Source organism: Microcaecilia unicolor, unplaced genomic scaffold (assembly GCF_901765095.1).
Source record: "Microcaecilia unicolor unplaced genomic scaffold, aMicUni1.1, whole genome shotgun sequence".
Taxonomy (NCBI): domain Eukaryota; kingdom Metazoa; phylum Chordata; class Amphibia; order Gymnophiona; family Siphonopidae; genus Microcaecilia; species Microcaecilia unicolor.
This window is the reverse complement of record NW_021963562.1, coordinates 40,639-61,154: the sequence shown is the minus strand read 5'-3', so window position 1 is coordinate 61,154 and position 20,516 is coordinate 40,639. Positions and strand designations below refer to the sequence as shown.

The 20,516-nt window shown below is 45.2% G+C and overlaps 1 protein-coding gene across 1 annotated transcript; it reads left to right on the top strand.

The window, feature by feature from the left end:
• Positions 1-4,206: 4,206 nt before the first annotated feature.
• Positions 4,207-17,689, top strand: LOC115459426 (pleckstrin homology domain-containing family M member 3-like; the record flags this gene model as incomplete). Its single annotated transcript, XM_030189250.1, has 5 exons — positions 4,207-4,619; positions 5,422-5,492; positions 11,103-12,032; positions 17,534-17,538; positions 17,629-17,689. Coding segments are annotated over exons 1-5 (1,480 nt in total), but the record flags the coding sequence as incomplete, so codon positions are not given.
• Positions 17,690-20,516: the final 2,827 nt, after the last annotated feature.

Genomic DNA, 20,516 nt, shown 5'->3' with positions numbered 1-20,516 from the left:
CAAGGTCTGACCTGCAAGACTCAAATATCTACATGAGATTGTAGTGTCTGCGGTCCTATCTCATTCATAAGGCTATTTTTTACCCATGTTAATTTGCTTGTGAACAAAAAATCATTTTTAGAAAGTATATCAAAACAATCAATCTATTTGCTGAATCTTTGTTGAATAGTACAGTCTATGTAAACAACAAAGAAAACTTTAAAAGAATCAGTCTCAACATTAACGTCTCAGCATGGTCAAGTGATACCCCGGTTTAAATAACCTTACTGGGCAAAACCTGAAGAAGCCTGTAACAAGGCGAAACGATATGGGCCCCGTTGTTTATTCAATTAGAATGTACTTAATCAGAGGGGTTATTGCACCACTCCTGTGAAAGCTAAGTGTTCTTTTAAAGTTTTCTTTGTTGTTTACATAGACTGTACTATTCAACAAAGATTCAGCAAATAGATTGATTGTTTTGATATACTTTCTAAAAATGATTTTTTGTTCACAAGCAAATTAACATGGGTAAAAAATAGCCTTATGAATGAGATAGGACCGCAGACACTACAATCTCATGTAGATATTTGAGTCTTGCAGGTCAGACCTTGGTTAATCCTTGGTCTCTGAGGGCTTTACCCATATGCATTAAGAACTGCAAATTATCCTACCCTTTGGGTTTTAATTTCTGCTGTTCACTAGTATCGTGGTATTAGATTACGGAAGCAAGGAGAACAGCTCATACTGTTTTCTTGACATTATTATTTCGGACCAGTGCACTACAAATGCTGGCTCCTCCCATGACCAAATGCCTTGGATTTCGCCTGGTTTGAGATGGCCGGCATTTTTTTTCCATTATCGCTGAAAACCAAAACCGGCGATCTCAAACCCGGCGAACTGTGGCATTTGGCCGGGCTAAACCGTATTATCGAAAAAAAAGATGGCCAGCTATCTTTTTCGATAATACGGTTCCGGCCAGCTGTTGCGCCGCCGCCAAAATAGATCGGCGGAGAACTATTTCACCGGCGACGTTCGATTATGCCCCTCCATGCCTCTTTCCATGCACCCTTTCGGGGGCGCTTATCTCCAGGTTCCAAGGCAGCCTTAAGAAATCTTTAATGTAATCTGGCTGGCTTGCCTGTTGTAGCATTATTCCCCTATTAGGGGAATAAAGCTAGTTAAAAAATAACTAAAACCAATAAAGCAAACAACTAAAAAAAAAATGATAGAGAAAAAGGAAACCCACACTCAAGGAAAGGGAAGGAGGTTGCGGTAGAAGCCCAGTGAGTCCTAGACAGTGGTCGACTCCAGGCACAGAGCACAGGTCTATACATACTGACCATGTGGTCAGACCAGCAGGCCGGTGCTGCACCGCTTGCTGGAGCAGCGGCTGAACACACATGCTGTCGCCTTCTACCCCCAATACAACAGAATGTTTCTGACTTCAGAAACGGTCTTGGTGTAGTCCGGTGGGTTTCCTCTGAGGTCAGCTGAGCTCCTGCCTTGGCATCAGAAATGGCAATTATTTTAGGTCCTACTGTAGCTTCTCTCCAGCAGGAATAGTCTCAGCCCCTATTGGGTCTTGGGGATGGGTGGGGGTCAGTATCATTTCACCTGCCCTGGGGACTGAGAGGAGGGTTCCTGAGCTTTGATTGCCTGCAGCAAGTGGTCCTGCTTGTTAAGCAGATTCAAGCAGCTGGCACTAGTCTCCTACCACTTAGGGGGGACCATGCGAGAGTCCTTGTACCTGGGGCCAAAAGGCACAGAGGATTGACCATGTGCTAGTAAGAGAACATAATAGCATAAGAATAGTCACACTGGGTCAAACCAATGGTCCATCTAGCCCAGTATTTTGTTTCTGACAGTGGCCAATCCAGGTTACAAGTACCTGGCAGAAACTCAAATAGTAGCAACATTCCATGATACCAATCCCAGGGCAATCAATGGCTTCCCCATGTTTGTCTCAATAGCAAAGAACCTCCCATTCTGTGGCCTCTGTTGTTGTGGGCTGAAGGTGGCTTTGGCTATGCTACTGAGTGGCAAACACAGCCTCCAAGAAGTGTTTTGAGTCAACTTCCTTTCAAGGCTCATCTGCTTTCTGGGGAGCACTTGGAGAAGCTGGTCAAGGACCTGGGGGAGGCTCGCTCTATCCGGCTCTCCTAGTTCCACCAGAAAGGGTCTCAGCGTGCCTCCTCAGTAAAGCCCCATCCTAGGGGAGGAGGTCAGTGTTGGGTGGATATGTGTCAGCCCGGGCCTACTCTGGGCTGTATTAGGTCCTTCAAACTGGGGTCCTTTTGTGGCAATAAGAGGTCAGGAGACTTACACATATCTCTCTCTGATGGGGGCTCCAGAGGTGCACAGTAAGGTTACACAGGGCCTCTCACTGGCTTGGATAGGGGACTGGTTGGCCCTCTTCAGCCTTGAGCAGGCCCATGTCACTTTGGACCAATGGGTGTTTGAGGTGATCAATCAGGGCTATGCCTTGGAGTTTGCTTAAATTCATGATGCTTTTAATATCATGCTCTGTGGCTTAGCTGCAAAGTGCTACACAGTCTCAATCACTCTCCAGCATTTGCTAGATCTGGGCACAGTTCAACCAGTGTCACAGTCAGAGTGGGGGCAAGGTTGCTACTCCATTTATTTCATGATCCCAAAGAAAGGTGGCTCCTTCTGCCCATTCTCATCTTAAAAGGGGTCCGTGCCAGCCTCAAGGTTCTGTGCTTTCAGATGGAGATGCTATGATCTGTTATCGTCTACGTATGTGCAGGCAAATTTCTGAACTCCCTGGATTTTTCTGTGGCTAACCTGCATATTCACATCAGGATGCACCACAAGTGCTTCCAGTGTTTTTGTGTCCCGGGCTGGTTTTCCAGTTATGGGCCCTTCATTTGGTTTGATGACAGCCCCTGCACCTTCTCGAAAGTAATGGTGGTAGCGATGGTGCACTTGTGCTGCCAAGAAATTCAGTCTATCCCTACCTGAATGATTGGGTCATCTGGGCCGACTGATGTAGACTTCATAGTGGTCACATCTCAGATCATCTAGCTCCTGGAGTGCTTGGGCAGGGTGCTGAATAAAGAGCCACTTGTCTCCCTTTCAGAATTTGGAATGCCTGAGCGTCTGGTTCAATTCAGCCCATGGGACAGTGTTTCTTACCGAGGAGCACATGGGCGAGCTGCAAGCCCAGAAGCACAATATGTAAAGATAGTCCCAAACCCATGGGGCTTCCTATCCCCAGCTTCTGGGATCCATGGTGGCAACTGTGGAAGTGGTTTCTTGAGCTCAGGCCCACATACGTCCCCTACATGCAGCTTTTTTGTCACAGTGGGCATCTGTCTCCCAGGACTTCGACCACAGTTTGCCTCTCCCCCTCAGGGTTTGGCGTGGTCTGGCCTGGCTTGGTGGGACTGCCTCAGTGACTTGTGAGTGGTTTTGGTGGCCTTGCCTGAATAACTAATGGTGACCACCAATGCGAGCCTTCTTGGTTGGGGGGACTCAATGTTTGGGCAAAATGGCATAGGGGTGTTGGTCCTCCCAGTGGACTCATGGTCCATCAACTGTCTGAAGATCCAGGCAGTCCACTTGGCTCTTTGAGTTCCTCCCCCTGCTCCATGGGACAGTGGTCCAGGTGATGGCAGACAATGCAATGATGATCGCTTATATCATCAAGCAGGGAGGCACCAGTGATCAAGCAGTGACTCCGGAAGCAGTAGCCTTTTTTCATTGGGTGGAATTACAATTTGAGCAAGTATTTTTACATAGGAATCTAAGCAATTGTTATGAATATTTACCTCAATTCATTCCTTTGTTACTGCAAGGATCTGATCTTAGGAAAGGAAATTTTTATAAACTGAAGCTGAGAAAGTCAGTTAGCATATTTTAGTTCCTTGCAGAAAGCAGATTCTAGAATATCTATCTTATTTACCAGTTCCTTGTATTTATTTAAATGATAGGCCTGTTTGTGGGGTTCAGTATACCACAGCAGTTCTTGATCTAGATCAAGGAGAGAAAATTGTTGAGGTCTTCCTGGATTCTGGAGCAGGTGGGAACTTCATTGATGAAGCCCATGTCCAGCATTTCAGAATTCCTATTCAGGATTTGCCTGACCATTCTGGTCTCTTCAGTTTATGGGAATATTCAAGGATATCTCAAAACAAAGACAGTTCTGCTATGCCTGTTCATAGGTGACACAGGGAGGCCATTGTTTTGTATGTCCTCCAGACATCCATGAAGCCCATCATCCTAGGGTTGCTCTTTCTACATAAACACAACCCGACGTTAGACTGGACGAGAGGTGAAGTCACCGCCTGGACTGATACCTGCGATCAACATTGCTTGGACTTCGAGACATCTGCTGTCACCCTGGCCACTACTAGCATTCTGTATGAGCTACCCAAGACCAGTGTGGTTCCAGCCAAGGACTGCCTCAACCAGCAAGCAGAGACAAGTCCTCCATATCAGGAGAACAAGGATACTGTGGATTTCCTACTGGGAAGGAGGCTTCTTCAGAGTGAAACTTACTCGCTCTTAGCATCCAAGACCGAGGCCATTGATGACTACATGGCTAGAGATCTACCAAAGGAACATCCACAACCTCCTATTTCATTCACTGAGCCCAAAGAACCGGACCATAGACATCCGTAATTTCAGGGGGGGGGGGGGCTATTCTCCCAAGGACATCTCATGGAAGTCTGTCGGCTACCGTTTTACTCCAGCCCTATTTTCAAGCTCCAGTCTTGTCTTTATCTCCAGTCTTGCCTTCCAGCTCCAGTCCTGTGGTCCATGTTCAGGCTCCGAAGCTCATCAGAAGATTCCACTGAGTGTTTTCTCATAGACCCAAAATTGGACTGAAGGGAAGAGGGTCTTTGGGGAGGAGGTACTGTCACAGCCATGATTGTACCCAACTCACCTTTTCTTCTGGTGGTTGGGCTCTGCGGCTTCTCCAGACAACCTCCCTGGCACTGCATCCCTCCTGCACTGATGCCTCTGCTGCCGGTTTCCCTGTTTGACTATGCTCCAAGCCTCATTCCAAAGATTATCCAATCCTCACTCTGATGTTCCAGTATTCTAGCCTCATTCTGGTGCTCCTACTGCTTCTTTCAGTGTGCTCCATGCCTTGTTCTGGGGCACCAGAAATTGTGACGTGAGGGCCCTTATAAGGAATCATGGGACCCTCCTGCTTTGCAACACAGGTCTCTTAGTGGTATCTAGCATGTGTGTTGCACTACAGCCCTGGCTCATTTGTTCCAACCTTGTCTCTAGCCTTGCCTCAGCCAGTTCCTGTCTTGTCCCTAGCCCTGTCTTTGTTTGTTCCTGTTGGCTTCAATCTTGCTTTAGCTTGTTCTTGCCTTGTGTGCAGTCCTACTCCAGCCCTGCTTCCTGCTTTCCAGTTCCAGTCCTGCCTTCAAGTTCCAGCCTTGCCTTTTGTTTCTGTTACTCTAGACTGTTGTTGCCTACTGTACCTTGTCCTATACCTTTCCTGGACGACTTGTCTGCCACCAGTCAGGACCTGGGTAACCTTTGGGTTGACCGGGTAGCACCAACTCGGCTGCGGCCCAGTTTCCTTTCCTGAACTGTGACAGCAGACTTTCTCAGCAGCTTCTTGCAGGATCCGGGGGAGTGGAAGCTGGGTTAGATAGCCTTCTAGCTCTTTCTGTACTGGTGGGGGCAGCCTGTCTTCAGCCTCATGGGAATGTCAAGGCAGAACACTTCTTCAGCGGCAGGAAAGAGGTGGCCTTGATGGAAATAGATGCCGTGGTTCATCACTGGCTCAAGGAGGAGCTTTTGCATATCTTTCTACCATGTTCTCTGATTGGCCAGGTCTTTAGGAGAATATCATTTCATCTCTGGTTCTTCTCATGACTCTAGTTTGGCCCCAAAGGCCATGGTGTGCAAATCTTGTTCCGCTCCTGATGGAGTCCCCACTTCATTTTCCCAGGAGTTGAAGGTTACTCAGACAGGGTCCTGTGGAAATGGAGGATACAGATCCTTTCTGGCTTACAGCTAGCCCTTGAGAAGAGATGCTTAGTACATAAGTACATAAGTACATAAGTAGTGCCATACTGGGAAAGACCAAAGGTCCATCTAGCCCAGCATCCTGTCACCGACAGTGGCCAATCCAGGTCAAGGGCACCTGGCACGCTCCCCAAACGTAAAAACATTCCAGACAAGTTATACCTAAAAATGCGGAATTTTTCCAAGTCCATTTAATAGCGGTCTATGGACTTGTCCTTTAGGAATCTATCTAACCCCTTTTTAAACTCTGTCAAGCTAACCGCCCGTACCACGTTCTCCGGCAACGAATTCCAGAGTCTAATTACACGTTGGGTGAAGAAAACTTTTCTCCGATTCGTTTTAAATTTACCACACTGTAGCTTCAACTCATGCCCTCTAGTCCTAGTATTTTTGGATAGCGTGAACAGTCGCTTCACATCCACCCGATCCATTCCACTCATTATTTTATACACTTCTATCATATCTCCCCTCAGCCGTCTCTTCTCCAAGCTGAAAAGCTCTAGCCTTCTCAGCCTCTCTTCATAGGAAAGTCGTCCCATCCCCACTATCATTTTCGTCGCCCTTCGCTGTACCTTTTCCAATTCTACTATATCTTTTTTGAGATACGGAGACCAGTACTGAACACAATACTCCAGGTGCGGTCGCACCATGGAGCGATACAACGGCATTATAACATCCGCACACCTGGACTCCATACCCTTCCTAATAACACCCAACATTCTATTCGCTTTCCTAGCCGCAGCAGCACACTGAGCAGAAGGTTTCAGCGTATCATCGACGACGACACCCAGATCCCTTTCTTGATCCGTAACTCCTAACGCGGAACCTTGCAAGACGTAGCTATAATTCGGGTTCCTCTTACCCACATGCATCACTTTGCACTTGTCAACATTGAACTTCATCTGCCACTTGCACGCCCATTCTCCCAGTCTCGCAAGGTCCTCCTGTAATCGTTCACATTCCTCCTGCGACTTGACGACCCTGAATAATTTGTGTCATCGGTGAATTTAATTACCTCACTAGTTATTCCCATCTCTAGGTCATTTATAAATACATTAAAAAGCAACGGACCCAGCACAGACCCCTGCGGGACCCCACTAACTACCCTCCTCCACTGAGAATACTGGCCACGCAATCCTACTCTCTGCTTCCTATCTTTCAACCAGTTCTTAATCCATAATAATACCCTACCTCCGATTCCATGGCTCTGCAATTTCTTCAGGAGTCTTTTGTGCGGCACTTTGTCAAACGCCTTCTGAAAATCCAGATATACAATATCAACCGGCTCCCCATTGTCCACATGTTTGCTTACCCCCTCAAAAAAATGCATTAGATTGGTGAGGCAAGACTTCCCTTCACTAAATCCGTGCTGACTTTGTCTCATCAGTCCATGTTTTTGTATATGCTCTGCAATTTTATTCTTAATAATAGCCTCCACCATCTTGCCCGGCACCGACGTCAGACTCACCGGTCTATAATTTCCCGGATCTCCTCTGGAACCCTTCTTAAAAATCGGAGTAACATTGGCTACCCTCCAGTCTTCCGGTACTACACTCGATTTTAGGGACAGATTGCATATTTCTAACAGTAGCTCCGCAAGTTCATTTTTTAGTTCTATTAATACTCTGGGATGAAACAGGGCTTCTCTTCCACTGCCATTGCCACCTTCTGAAAGCCCTCAAGTCATTCACTACTTTGGCTTATGCCCAGGTCTGGAATGTTTTTGAGGAATGATGTCAGTAGTGCTCCCTCTCCCTGTGGAAAACTTGAATCCCAGAGGTGCTCAGCTTTCTGCAGCAGGGGTTTGACCAGGCCTTGGCACTGAATTCCCTCAAAGTTCAGCTTGCGTCTCTCTTCTGTTACATAGGCATGGTTTTGGGGTTTCTCTAGCAGCTCATGGGGACGTTGTATGTTTTCTGAAAGAGGTCACTCATCTGCGGCCTCCTCTTCGACCATCTCTTTCCTCTCGGATTTTGAATCTGGTACTTAACATGCTTTTGGGAGCTCCCAATGAGCCTCCTAAAGTGCTGTCTTGCTCAAGGATATCACCTTGAAGACAATCTTTCTAGTGGTAATCATTTCATCCAGGAGAGTGTCAGAGCTTCAGGCTCTATCCTGTTGGAACACATATCTCTCCTCCTTGGAGGACTCAGTGTCTGTCTACATTATCCCCTCATTTCTCCTGAAGGTAATTTCTCCTTTCCATATGAATCGAGAGATTTGTTTGTCCTCTTTTTTTGGATCAAGGTACAGACTCCAGGGCAGGAGGCTCCTCAAACTAAATGTCTGCAGTAGTGACTGAACCATGCAATGAGCACCTCAAACTAGTAAGAAGATGCACAGCAGTACGTATTGCAGTGGGACAGTCGCACCCTCTGGATAAATTGTAAATTCCTTTTAAATGTGTTGGCAGTGATACCTAATAGTCTTATATCGCACAATTTCATTTTATTATTTGAATATTTGGGTACCTCTCTATTCAGACAGGCCCTTCTCTCTTTCCTCCAAGACAGACACAGGGACACACGCATTGGAAAAAAATTCCATGAGCCATGCTCCGCATACGTTCCCCATTTATTAATCCACACTGTAAAACTAACCTATGAACTGTCACAGGTCCTGGTTTCCTGTGACAGTTCATAGGTTAGTTGAATTATGACAGGATTCCAACTAAGTGACCATGGTGAACTTGCATGCTATATGTTTTTGTCTGATTTCCCATTGTGGACGGGGAAGAGACATACCTGTCATACACCACCTTGGGTAAATCTCTTCATAAAAGCAGTTAACAAATCTTAATAAACAAATAGATGGAGCAGATGGCCATAACATATATGCATAATTGTATTTTCTTGTTTAATAATTTTTCTTCCAGGACATACTTGATTCATTGCCTAATAAGATTATTAGATTACGTCTGCATTCAGTGTTTTGTGTCAGGGTTACACGGTCTCTTAGGAGCAAAGATAGTCATTAAATCAAATTGTGTCTCAACATGCTACATATATTATACAGCACATAGTAGATTTTTAAGCAATTAGATTGTTTGGTTGAAATGTTTTTCCTTCAGTATTTTGGAACAGGCATCACAACATGTAAAGGAAAAGTATTTGGACCCTTCTGCTCTGTACAACAGGAATTCAGAAGGGACATACCTCTTAATTTGTGTAATATGCAAAACTTGCTGTAAAGTACAAAATGACACAAATGTAAAATTTGTAGGTACAAATTAATAGCTCTCTAATTTTATAATACAGTACAGTTTCAGTTATTTATTTATTAGGATTTATTTACCGCCTTTTTGAAGGTATTAACTCAAGGCGGTGTACAGTATCTGACGTAAATGGGACTGACCCGTGTCAGATAAGTAAAAAGTCGAAAACACTGCATAAACCCTTCAAACAAAGGCACGGAGTTCCCAATTTTTAAAAATTATTTTAAAACAAAGATTTTTTTAATAGAAATAAATGTGATGATGTCACCCCGGGAGGTGGGGGGGGGGGTGTCTGTTGGTTTTGATGCATGGTCGGATTAGCGAAGGTTGGATGATCGAGACTGTACTGTAGTGCTATCATATATTGGTTTGTGAGGAAAATAGCCCTTTTATCTTGCTGTGTTGGTTTAGTAGTCCCCTTGTCTATACTTTGCATGTAGTAATAATTATGATAGAGGCTCACTGTAACTGCCCAAAAGCTTTCGGCGGAAACTGAAAACTCAAATTTGGTTATTTAAATGTGACGTAATGAGGGCTGCTGGGGATTGTCGGAGCTTTCAGACTGCATCTCTCAACTAAGCCTACAGTGTCCGAGGTAGAATATAATAGTTTAAATAATGAAAGACCGTATTATACCTCCAAGCAAAACGGCCTCCACACACATGGACAGCATGATAATGAAAACTGAACCTAAAAGTCTACTGTGCTTTTATTGTGGCTGTCTTTGCCCCACACTTGGAGTAACAGCTGACATCATAACTCCATAGAGGAGCTTATCACCCCAAATTTACAGACTTAAATTCCTGCTAAAATTTTGTATTAAAAGCATTTATTTGAAGCACTCAAATAATTGTGGAAGATCATAACTGCATTACTTGCAATCACAGTACAAAAAGAAAAATGCAGAAAGTAGCCCCCCCCCAACAGGACTACCTTACAATCCCTGGTGGTCTAGTGGTATAGTCAAGGCAGGCACAAAGCTCCTGTAGCGGCTGCCATTTTTGAGAGCAGAGCTGGAATGGGCACAAGTAATTGAGAATTGCTGCTGCCCCAACTATACCCCTAGTTCACCATGGTTTATAAAATAGGCCCGGGGAGCCTACTACTATGGGAAAGGGGGGAGGAGAGGAAGGGAGGGGGAGACAAATGAGGCAAAGCACAAATTTTTAGTTTCCACCAAAAACACATGGTCATTTTTGGCCAAAATCAAAAACATGGCTGAAAATTAAAGTAACCTTTTGGCTGAAACCAAAACTGGGCAGAAGAAGGATTTTGGCCCAGTTTTGGCGCTGTAACTGAAGTTCGGTCAGTCTTTAAATTATGATCAGGTAATACATACTATATAGCATACTTACTGGGTTTAAGAGCTCAAAAAGACAGTGGAGGTAACAAAAGCCTGGTGTATGCGTATGTGCACAGGTTATTCATTTTAAATTAAATTTTCACCTCCTTTAATGCTACAGTATTAAGCAACACAGTTATGATGTTTGAAATGGAATATAATAGAGATACCTTTCTCATGAGATGTCATAGCACAGTTGAGTGTGATAAGAAAGTAGAGAATAGTACAAGTTTTCAGCCAATAAATGTCAGGCTATTTCTACTAAAGTTGTGTTACTGTAGTGCTATTGGTTAGCATATAACGTAGATTGCAAGTGGAAACATAGGAGCCAGCAATCTAATTTATTGTGTTCAGGGAGTGGTAGTTTATATTATGTTTGGCACCCCTAACCATTGTGAAATGTTGGCTCTTATAAGTACAGAAATGGGTTCTTTACAGGTCAAGTAGCTCCCTAAACATTTTTCATGGGATTGCAGTCTGATTACAGTCCTGTTTCATAGAAGAATGTGGAATAAAAATAAAATTTGACTTTTTTCTCTGAATTTCTTACAGAACTCACATCAGCATTTCCAAATATTCTGAAGAAGGGGTACCTGGAAATCAGGAAAGACCATGACAGCTACTGGCAAAATTGTTATGCAGAGCTTTCTCTGTGCAAACTGCACCTGTATAGTTTAGACAGCAGTGGCAACCAGAATCTCCTCACAGTTTATCCTCTTGCTTGTTTCCAAAGCATCACCGTCACAGGGAACTATGAAACTAAGTTGATGGATGCTGTTTTATCAGATGACACCCATTTACAGCTGAGGGCAGATTCGCCCTGGGAGGCTCTAGACTGGGGTCAGAAACTTTGGGTGGGGATGCGTTCTGTGACTTTAATTCCATCTTATGTGAGCCATGAGCACGAGGAGGTAGAGAGTACTCAGAAGTTTAACAAAGCCTATAGTCTACTAAAGAAGTCCAGCGAGCTTCTTAAGCAGGAAACCATGGTTGAGATACCAAGAGAGTTCCATAATAAAGTTTTGAAATCTGGGACATTGTACAGATTAACGTTTCAGAACAACTGGAAAGCCTTTACTTTTGTACTTACTGAATCCCAGCTTCAGGCCTACCAGCCTAGCCATTTGGATGAAGATCCACTGCTGAGTTACAACATAGATGTGTGCCTCGCTGTTCAGCCTGACATGCTGGATGGCTATGACTCCTGCTTCCAGGTAATTTTTCCTCAGGACATTCTCCGCCTCAGGGCAGAGACCCACCCAAGAGCCCAGGAATGGATGGATGCCTTGATATCCACTGCAAACAGAGCTAGAAGTCTGGATCAGAATCTGCAGGTTCCGCTCAGATCCAAACCTACAGAACAGTCTAGTGGAAAAGACCTCTGCAAGAGCAAGCGGCAGTCAGTGACCACCAGTTTTCTAGGCATTCTGACCACGTTGGCCTTGGAAAAAGGACTCACTGCTCAAAGCTTTAAGTGTGCAGGTATGAATCAAGCTCTAGTTGGCCTTTTAGACACCAAAAGGAGCAATTCTGTAGCTTAGTTCCCTGATTTAGGTGCCACAATAGGGTGCACTTAGCGCCAATTCTATAACAGCACCAAGGGGAGCCTAAGTCATTATAAAATAGTAACATAGTAAGTGACGGCAGATAAAGACCTCAACAGTCCATCCAGTCTGCCCAACAGTCACAGTCATTATCAATTCATGATTAAATTAACAATGAATGTGATATATATTTTATCAAGAGTCTTTCATTGGTGTTTCTGGGACATAGACCGTAGGAGTCCGCCTGACTTTGTCCTTAAGTTTCACCTACTGGAGTTGCCGTCAAAGCCTACTCCAGCTTATCCAAATATGTCTTGTTATTTGTGGGACCCAGACTGTAAACGTCTGCCCAGCACAGTCCTCGGTTCCAGTTACTGAAATTGCCATTGAAGCCCTTTCCAGCCTATCCTAAAAAATACTAGTAGAAAGCTGCATTGGCATGCCAAAATTTATGCACACCCAAGCCTGGTGGTTTGTGCAGCAGACTTTGATCCTGGTGAACTGGGATCTCTTCCCACTGCAGCTCCTTGTGACTCTGGGCAGGCACTTAACCCTCCATTGCCCCAGGTACAAGATAAGTACCTGTATGTAATGTGTAAACTGCTTTGATTGTAACCACAGAAAGGCAGTATATATCAAGTCCCTTTTCTTTTCCCTTTACAATAGCTCAGTGGCTTGTGTAAGTTGATGCACCTGGGTACATTACTTGGCAACAATCCTACGCTCTGCCCATGTGTATGGCTCCCTCGCAGTTACACGCTGAGTGACTCTGGTGCATACTTTATGGAATAGCACATAGCACTCATGTGCGCAACTGTCAATTATTGGCTCCTTTGGCATATGTAAGTGCTAGCATTCTGTAAACTATTAGAGTAGGAGCCAAGTGAGGAGGAAAATGAATGGCATCAAACTTCCACATAATCTTTCTTCTGAAGAATACATAGTCGCTGCCTAATGAGCAATTGTAAATTACTATATTAGACAGTGCATATAGGCTCTGATATGACCCAGAGTTCTGGGAATGATCTAGAAAGGGGTTTGCACCAGTGGCGTTCTGAGGGGCGCTGACACCCGGGGCGGATCGCCGATGTGCCGCGCCCCCGGGTGGAGCACCCCCCCCTTGCAGCGCGGCGACTCCCCCCCCCCCCCCCGGTGAAGGGACACCCCCCGGCGAAAGAACCCCCCCCCCCGGGTGCACGCCGCTGGAGGGGTGCCGCGCGCCGGTCAGCGTCGTTGGTTTTCATGCTTCCTCTGCCCCAGGACAGGTTACTTCCTGTTCCGGGGCAGAGGGAGCATGGAAACCAACGATGCTGACCGGTGCGCGACACCCCTCCAGCGGCGTGCACCCGGGGCGGACCGCCCCCACCGCCCCCCCCTTGGTACGCCACTGGTTTGCATTGGTTTTGGAAGTAAAAATAAATAAATTAAAAAAAAAAAATATATATATATATATTGTACTGAATTTTTTCTGTTTCATTGGCTGGTGAGTGGTGCAGTTCCAGTTTTATATGGCAGATTGCACTAGTCCTTTTTTCAGCTTTAGTCAAGATTCTTGTGTCTTAAAACGTGTAAGATTATTTTAAATGTGCGAAAAAGAAATAATGATAATAGAAAAGCAACTATAGTTAGTAAAGAAAATGATCTACTTCCAAAACGTCAGAATTTGAGTCTAACAAATAATGTACAATAATTATTTTGAGGTACAACACTGTGGATAGTTCTGAGACAAGGATAAGCAATTTCAGTCCTCAAATGCTGAAAGCTGGTGATGTTTTTTAGATACCCAAAATGAATATGCATGAAATGTATGTATTCAGTGGAGGGTGTACATCCAAATGCACCTTGTACATATTTGATGTGGATGTCTTGAAGTTAGGAAATAGAGTTACCCACTCCTGCTCTAAGGTAATTCCTTGAAGATATCAAAGTTTCTTGTAAAGCAGAGCTATAGTGTGTATGCAAGGTTAATGTTTTCTTCCTTGCACTACATACTTTATTACTTTGTGATATAGACAGCGTTGAATAGTAAATATCTAAAAATGCGCCAACTCCCCTTTGACAATTTTATAATTGTTTATAGGATAACATCTTCTTTTAACTAAGTCATTGCTGGCTCATGCAAGAGCAGTGTCTGGAAACTGGATATTGAAGGCTGACTTGAGCATGAAAACTACTACTGCTACTACTACTTATCATTTCTATAACGCTACTAGACGTACGCAGTGCTGCACACTTGAACATATTCAATGAATAGTATAAATTTTTTCTTTGTATCAGTTTGGGTCAAAATAGTTTGACTGAGGCACTGCTACCTTATTAGAAGTAATGCCACTGACTTACTAGATATATAAAATAAGCATTTTCTTTTTTTACCAAAACTTCAAGTGCCCCACACTAACAGAAATCCACATATATCGCAATCATGTCTTGGCTCCATTTTGTTTTTTTTACATGCAGCTCCTTTTTCAATTTTTGGTTCAATTGTGTTCATGTTCTATTGGCCCCGTTATAACGTGATCCTGCATTTAGCACAATGATATTTTATTGATCCAAATCATAGCGTTATATCGGAGTTCCTCTATATTGTGCTTTTGTAGGTGGAGTGGATAATCTCATCTCTACCTTTCTAGTGTAGACTGTACTGAGAAGTTCCATGACTTGACAAAAAAGGAGACAATTAATATATATGTTAGTACAGGAAATTGATGAATATGAGGATTGCGGTAAGAATACTTGTTAGTGAACAGTTTTAAATGTATACGGTACTCAAACAAAGTGGTCTTAGAGAAGTAATTAACATCCATGACACAATTACATGCAAAGGGGTCCTTTTACTAAGTCACGGTAAAAAGTAGCCTAGTGGATCCTTGATATGAGGTTTTTCCTGCGCGCTAAGGCCATTTTTACTTCAGCCGGAAAATGGCCAATTTTTTATTTCTTCTATTAATGGCCATGTGTACTGTTCCCTCTAAGCTATGCAGCAGTTCTCCAACCATACTTTTGCAGGGGGGGGGGGGGGGGGGTTGGGTGGTTCTTCACTAGGGAAACGCAGGTCCTCTAGAGTCCTGCAGAACTTGCCTGTCCCTTGGTATTGAAAATATAATATTGAAACAGCACCCCCACTGGCAGGAATATAGGTGGTGGACTCCCGCACAACTTAGAAGGAACATTGGCCATGTCTAATGTTGCTATTAGTGCATGACCATTAAAAGAATTACAGCGGGAGCCCCTACCAGCACCTGTTTTGTAAGCGATAAGGGCTTATGAGGTAATCCTGCGCGAACCAGTTAGCACATATGCAGATGCACTAACTGATTAGCACAGGAATGCCTACCCTCTGTCCCCCCTAGACATGACTCCTTCAACAAAAATAAAAAAAATATATATTTTTTGCGTGTGTAGATTTGGAACTAACTGTAGGATGCCTGAGCGCATCCTGTGGTGAGCCATTTTTAAGCGCAAACACTGCGCAAACACTATCAGCTTAGTGAAAGGACCCCCTAAATGTGGTAAAATATCAGAATGCAGTACACTTAGTCCAAACACAATTCATATTTTAAGTAAATGTTAGGTAAATGAATATAAGAACCAAAAACCAATATGTCAGTTTCTTGCGTTTATTTACAGATCAATCTGCTGCAGATGATGATGGTGTGTGTGTATGTGTATGTATACACAGATATATATATTTATATTTATATATGAAATCAATACTCTGACAAATACGTCTTTAAAAAGTGATGTGGCACATATACGTGGTGTCTGGAAAAAAATGAGACTCCTTACATAGTTTCAAAATATTTTGCAGTTGTTTTAACATTTAGTATGGCCTTTCAAAATACATTAATATAACGTTTTTTTTCTTAGTTAATTCATAATTTGTGCGCAAAGTGCCCTCCTTCAACTTTGACACATTCATGAAGTCTTCAACACCACTGACTAAATGCCATTTTGCTATAACGGATCTTATCGGTCACTTCTTAAATGATGTCATTTTGAAAAAGGGATCATCCAGTTTTTACTTCACCTTGTGGTAACACCTATCAGTAATAGTAAAAAAAAATTTTAATGATAGTACATTTGTTTTTGGGGATGGTTTTGGCAGACTCTGTGGGCATTGCCTTGGCCTGCTCTCCCGCTGCCACCATTTTTGAATCTCCAACATCGGAAACTCAGTAGGGAGATGCTGCAGGGATGTGTTCCGATGTTCAGACCTAGGAGCTGGATGCTGGGTTCCAGGGTAGTGCTGAGGCTGGGGAGGTGCCTTTTTCCCTGGAATTTGTGCTCCTCATGCACAAACAAGGCCTTTTTGCTCAAATGTGCTGGGGGAAACCCATCTCCTGCTTCTACCCACAGGGACTCTCTGGAGGCCCCTGCGAAGAGTGTGTGCAAGTTCCAGCTCCTGCTTCTACCCTGGGGGGCTCTCTGGAGGCCTCTGCGAAAATTGTGTGTTGAGGTTCCACAAGACCTCAGTGAGGTTTCAGGTGCCTTCAATCATATTTTGGTGGGTTCCTTGTCTGTGGGGTCGGACCCACGCAGTACAACCCTTTGGAGGAAGGGGAGCTTCCTCCAGAGGACTGGATGACCCAACGGCGGCAAGGCTGTTTTGCAGGGATGAGCTCATGGCTCTCATCACTAGATCTCTGGAGGCACTTAACATTTCTTCGCTGGACCCACTGCCTGCGAGGCTTGTGCTGACCCTCTGATGTTGGGTACAACGTGCCTGCCTTGGACCTTCCATATCCATGAAGCTATAAAGGTCCTGATCTCCAGCCAATGAGAAACTCAGATGCAGAGCTGAGAGTGGTGTGCACCATGGCAATGCTATACTTGCTGCTAGAGTCCTTGCATATTCCCAGCATTAACTCTCTCATTACTGTCATCATCACAAAGACAGCCTTGCCTGTGGAAGGCAGCACTGCCATTAAGGACGCGCAGGACCTTAAGTTGGAGTCCACCCATAAGGCATCCTTCGAGGTGGTGGCGTTAAACATGCAAGCCTCGGTTTCTGGCTGTTATGCCTCATGGGCATGCCTCTCTTGGATACAACAGCCTTCTCAGCAGAGGACTTGATCCGGTCCCTTCTGTCCTTGGAGGCAGGACTGGCCTATCTGGCAGACTTGCTCTAGGATCTCCTGCGGGCCTCTGTGAAGGAAGTCGCGTTGATGTCGATGGTCCACTGCTGACTTTGGCTTCAGCATTGGACTGCAGATACGGCCTCCAAGGCTTGCCTGGCTCAGCTACCCTTTCAGGGCAAACATTTTTTTAGTGAGGATTTGGAGAAGATTGTTAAGGATCTTATGGAGTTCAAAGGGCAGCACCTGCTAGAGATCAAGCCTAAAGCTTCTTCCCACTCCGATCTAGATATCTGGAACCCAGTTCATCAGGATCAAAGCCCGATCCAGGTATCTGGAAGCGAAGCATTACTGCCTGGGCAAGGTTGGGTTCCTTTCACAGGCCGCACTTTCAAGAGAAGCAGCAGCAGCCCTTTCGGGGTGATAGGTGCTTCGGTGCCTCCTCCTCCAGGGCCACAGCAGCTGCCCATGCTTCTCAAGGATGGGCCCCTGATCCATTCCCCAGAAGTGGTAGTTGGAGGTTGGTTGTCGCTGTTTCTCTGGGAGTGGACCAGGGTGACATCAGACCAGTGGGTGTCATACGGGATAGCTGCAAACTTACAAACTGGAATTGACTCATCCCCTGTCAGATTTCTTTCTTGGAGTCCCCCTGCAAGTTGCCGGCCAAGGCTGTGGCAGTCAGATCCTCGCTCTCGGTCGGTACTCCATCTACTTCGTGGTCCCCAAAAAGGGGGTACTTTTCGGGCATCATCCCGGCAGGAGAGCGTTCGCTGCGCTCGCTGGGGTGGGATGGTCAGTCTGGCCAAGATCCAGTTATTGCCTTCCCAGTCGCTCAAGTGGTTTTCAACATGAAGACGGAACGATCTCCCTGCCTCAGGCATGGGAGCTGAAACTACATGAACAAATTTCCCGCCTGCTTTTCTTTCCTATCCTGCAGGTGTGGGATTTCCTGTAGGTTCTGGGCTTCATGGCTGCCACATTGTAGGTGCAGTCCCATATGCATCCTCTGTAATTAACTCTCTTTCATCACTGGTCTTCCCTCTTGGAAGACTGTCGGGTCCGAGTGCCTTAATTGGCTTGGGCCAAGTTTGCAATGTTCTGGTGGCTGTGTGTGGAACGCTTAGGAAAAGGGTCTTTCTAGTCGATCTGCAGTGTTAGGTGGTCACCATGGATGCCAGTCTGGTCTGGGGAGCCCACTGCCTGGGCTGGATGGCTCAGGAAGTGTGGTCCCCACTGGAGTTGTCGTGACCGATCAGCCTGTTGGAGCTGCAGGCGATCTGTCTGTCTTTGCGGGCATTTCCATCCCTGCTGTAAGGTAGAGCGGTCTAGATGTTCTTCGACAATGTCACAGCGGTAGCCTATGTCAACAAGCAGGGAGGTACTTGAGGCTGCGCTTCCCTGCCAATGGGTGTAGAACAACCTGGTGGTCCTATCAGTGGCGCACATATCAGGCTCACTGAATGTGCAGGCGTATTTTCTCAATGGGAACCTCTTGGATCCAGGACAGTGGGAACTACTACTACTTATCATTTCTATAGCGCTACAAGGCATACGCAGCGCTGTACACCATACACAGAAAGACAGTCCCTGCTCAAAGAGCTTACAATCTAGATAAGACAGGTAAACAGACAGAACAATAAGGGAACTCTCCGAATTGGCGTTTTATCAGATCACCTCATGTTGGGGGGGGGGGGGGGGTCCTGGTGATTGGACCTCATTGATCAGGAAGCAAATGCAGAGCTGCCCAGATTCTTCAGCAGGGGCTGGTAACTTGATTTGGAAGGGATTGACACACTGCTTCAGCAGTGGCTGCAGCATCAGCTTCTGTACTTCTTTCTACTGATGATAGGCTGTGTGTTGCATGTCATTGTGGCCTGGTCATTCTGGTGGCTTCGGACTGGCCCAGGCGCCCGTGGTATGCGGATTTGGTACAGCTGCAGATTGACAATCCCTTCTGGTTGCTCCCCCTGAAACTGTTCTAGAAAATAAAGGCCTTCTTTTTAGACATGGACGTTTCTTTCCATTCGAAAATCACTATTGGATGTCCTACTTTTGGGCCCTCCCTAGTCCCACCCAAAACATGTCCCCTTGCTATTTGGACAAACTATAGTGTGAAAATTTTATAAAATCAGGATTTGGATGTTTTTAGCAGATGGACATTTTTAAAGGCATTTTAAGATGTCCATCTGCTTTGAAAATGAGCACCATACTATCAAAATATATTACATGGTGTAAAATACATAAAAATCCATATCTAATACATTTTTTTAAACATACATTAGTGCAGTGGATTAAGAACCAGGAGAACTAGGTTCAGTTCCCACCGCAGTTCCTTGTGACCCTGAGCAAGTTACTTAGGGGTGGATTCAAGAAAGAGCACCAAAATGTAGGCACAGGGATAATGCACACTAGACACAAGTTCTATAAAGGCATTTGCTGTGTGGAACTGCTGTTATAGACTATTTAGCATAAGCAGGGCCACCGCTGCCACTCCCCCCACTTGGGCCACCTTCTTGTAAATTATCAACCTGTAGGATGGGGTTTTAATCTATCAAACGTGAAGACCCTACATCAGCATCTGTAGATTAGTACTTTTCCTCAGAGTCTATCTTCTGCTGCACTGCCTTTCGTGTTATGTGGTGTCTGAGACCGGGTTATCGCATTAACAAGTTAACCCTGAGTCTCTCTGACACCGTCGCCCGCAGATCATTCCTGCCATGCCCCACAGATTGGAAACAGGAAGTGAGAGTCAGGAGGAGGTGGGAAGAGCGAGGCAGGAGGAGGAAGGACAAGGATCTGGAGTGGCACTGCGGCAGAAAGGACAATATGACATGTTATGTATTAATGCGATAACTCAAGAAACCAACATTGCAGCCTTCTTTCTTCTGCCTTCTCGGCTGGGCTGCCAGCGCCACCCCTGACAACTGGGAAGCCTTGTTGAATGCTAACGTGCCGACACAGCAGCAGCTCTGGACCCCCCTTTGAGGCTGGACCCAGGGAATATTGCACTGCTGCCCTCCCTCTCTGCTGCCCTGAGCTTAAGTCCGTAGTTTCGGGCCTAACTTTAGGTGTGAGCACTTATGCCATGTCAAAGACTGGTGTAAGTGCTTGTGCCTAACAGTTGGCAGTTAGGCGCATAACCTCCTAGTATTCCATAACCTATATATGTAACTCATAGGCACGCCCCTGATCCACCCATGCCCCTCCCAGATCTATACCCCCTAGAAGTTGCACAAAATGGAATTGGCATGTACACCTTCTAGAATAGTGTCTAAGGATAGTTGCACGCGCAAGTGCTGATTGGTACCAATGAGCACCATTTAACGTCAATTTAAGCCAATAATTGG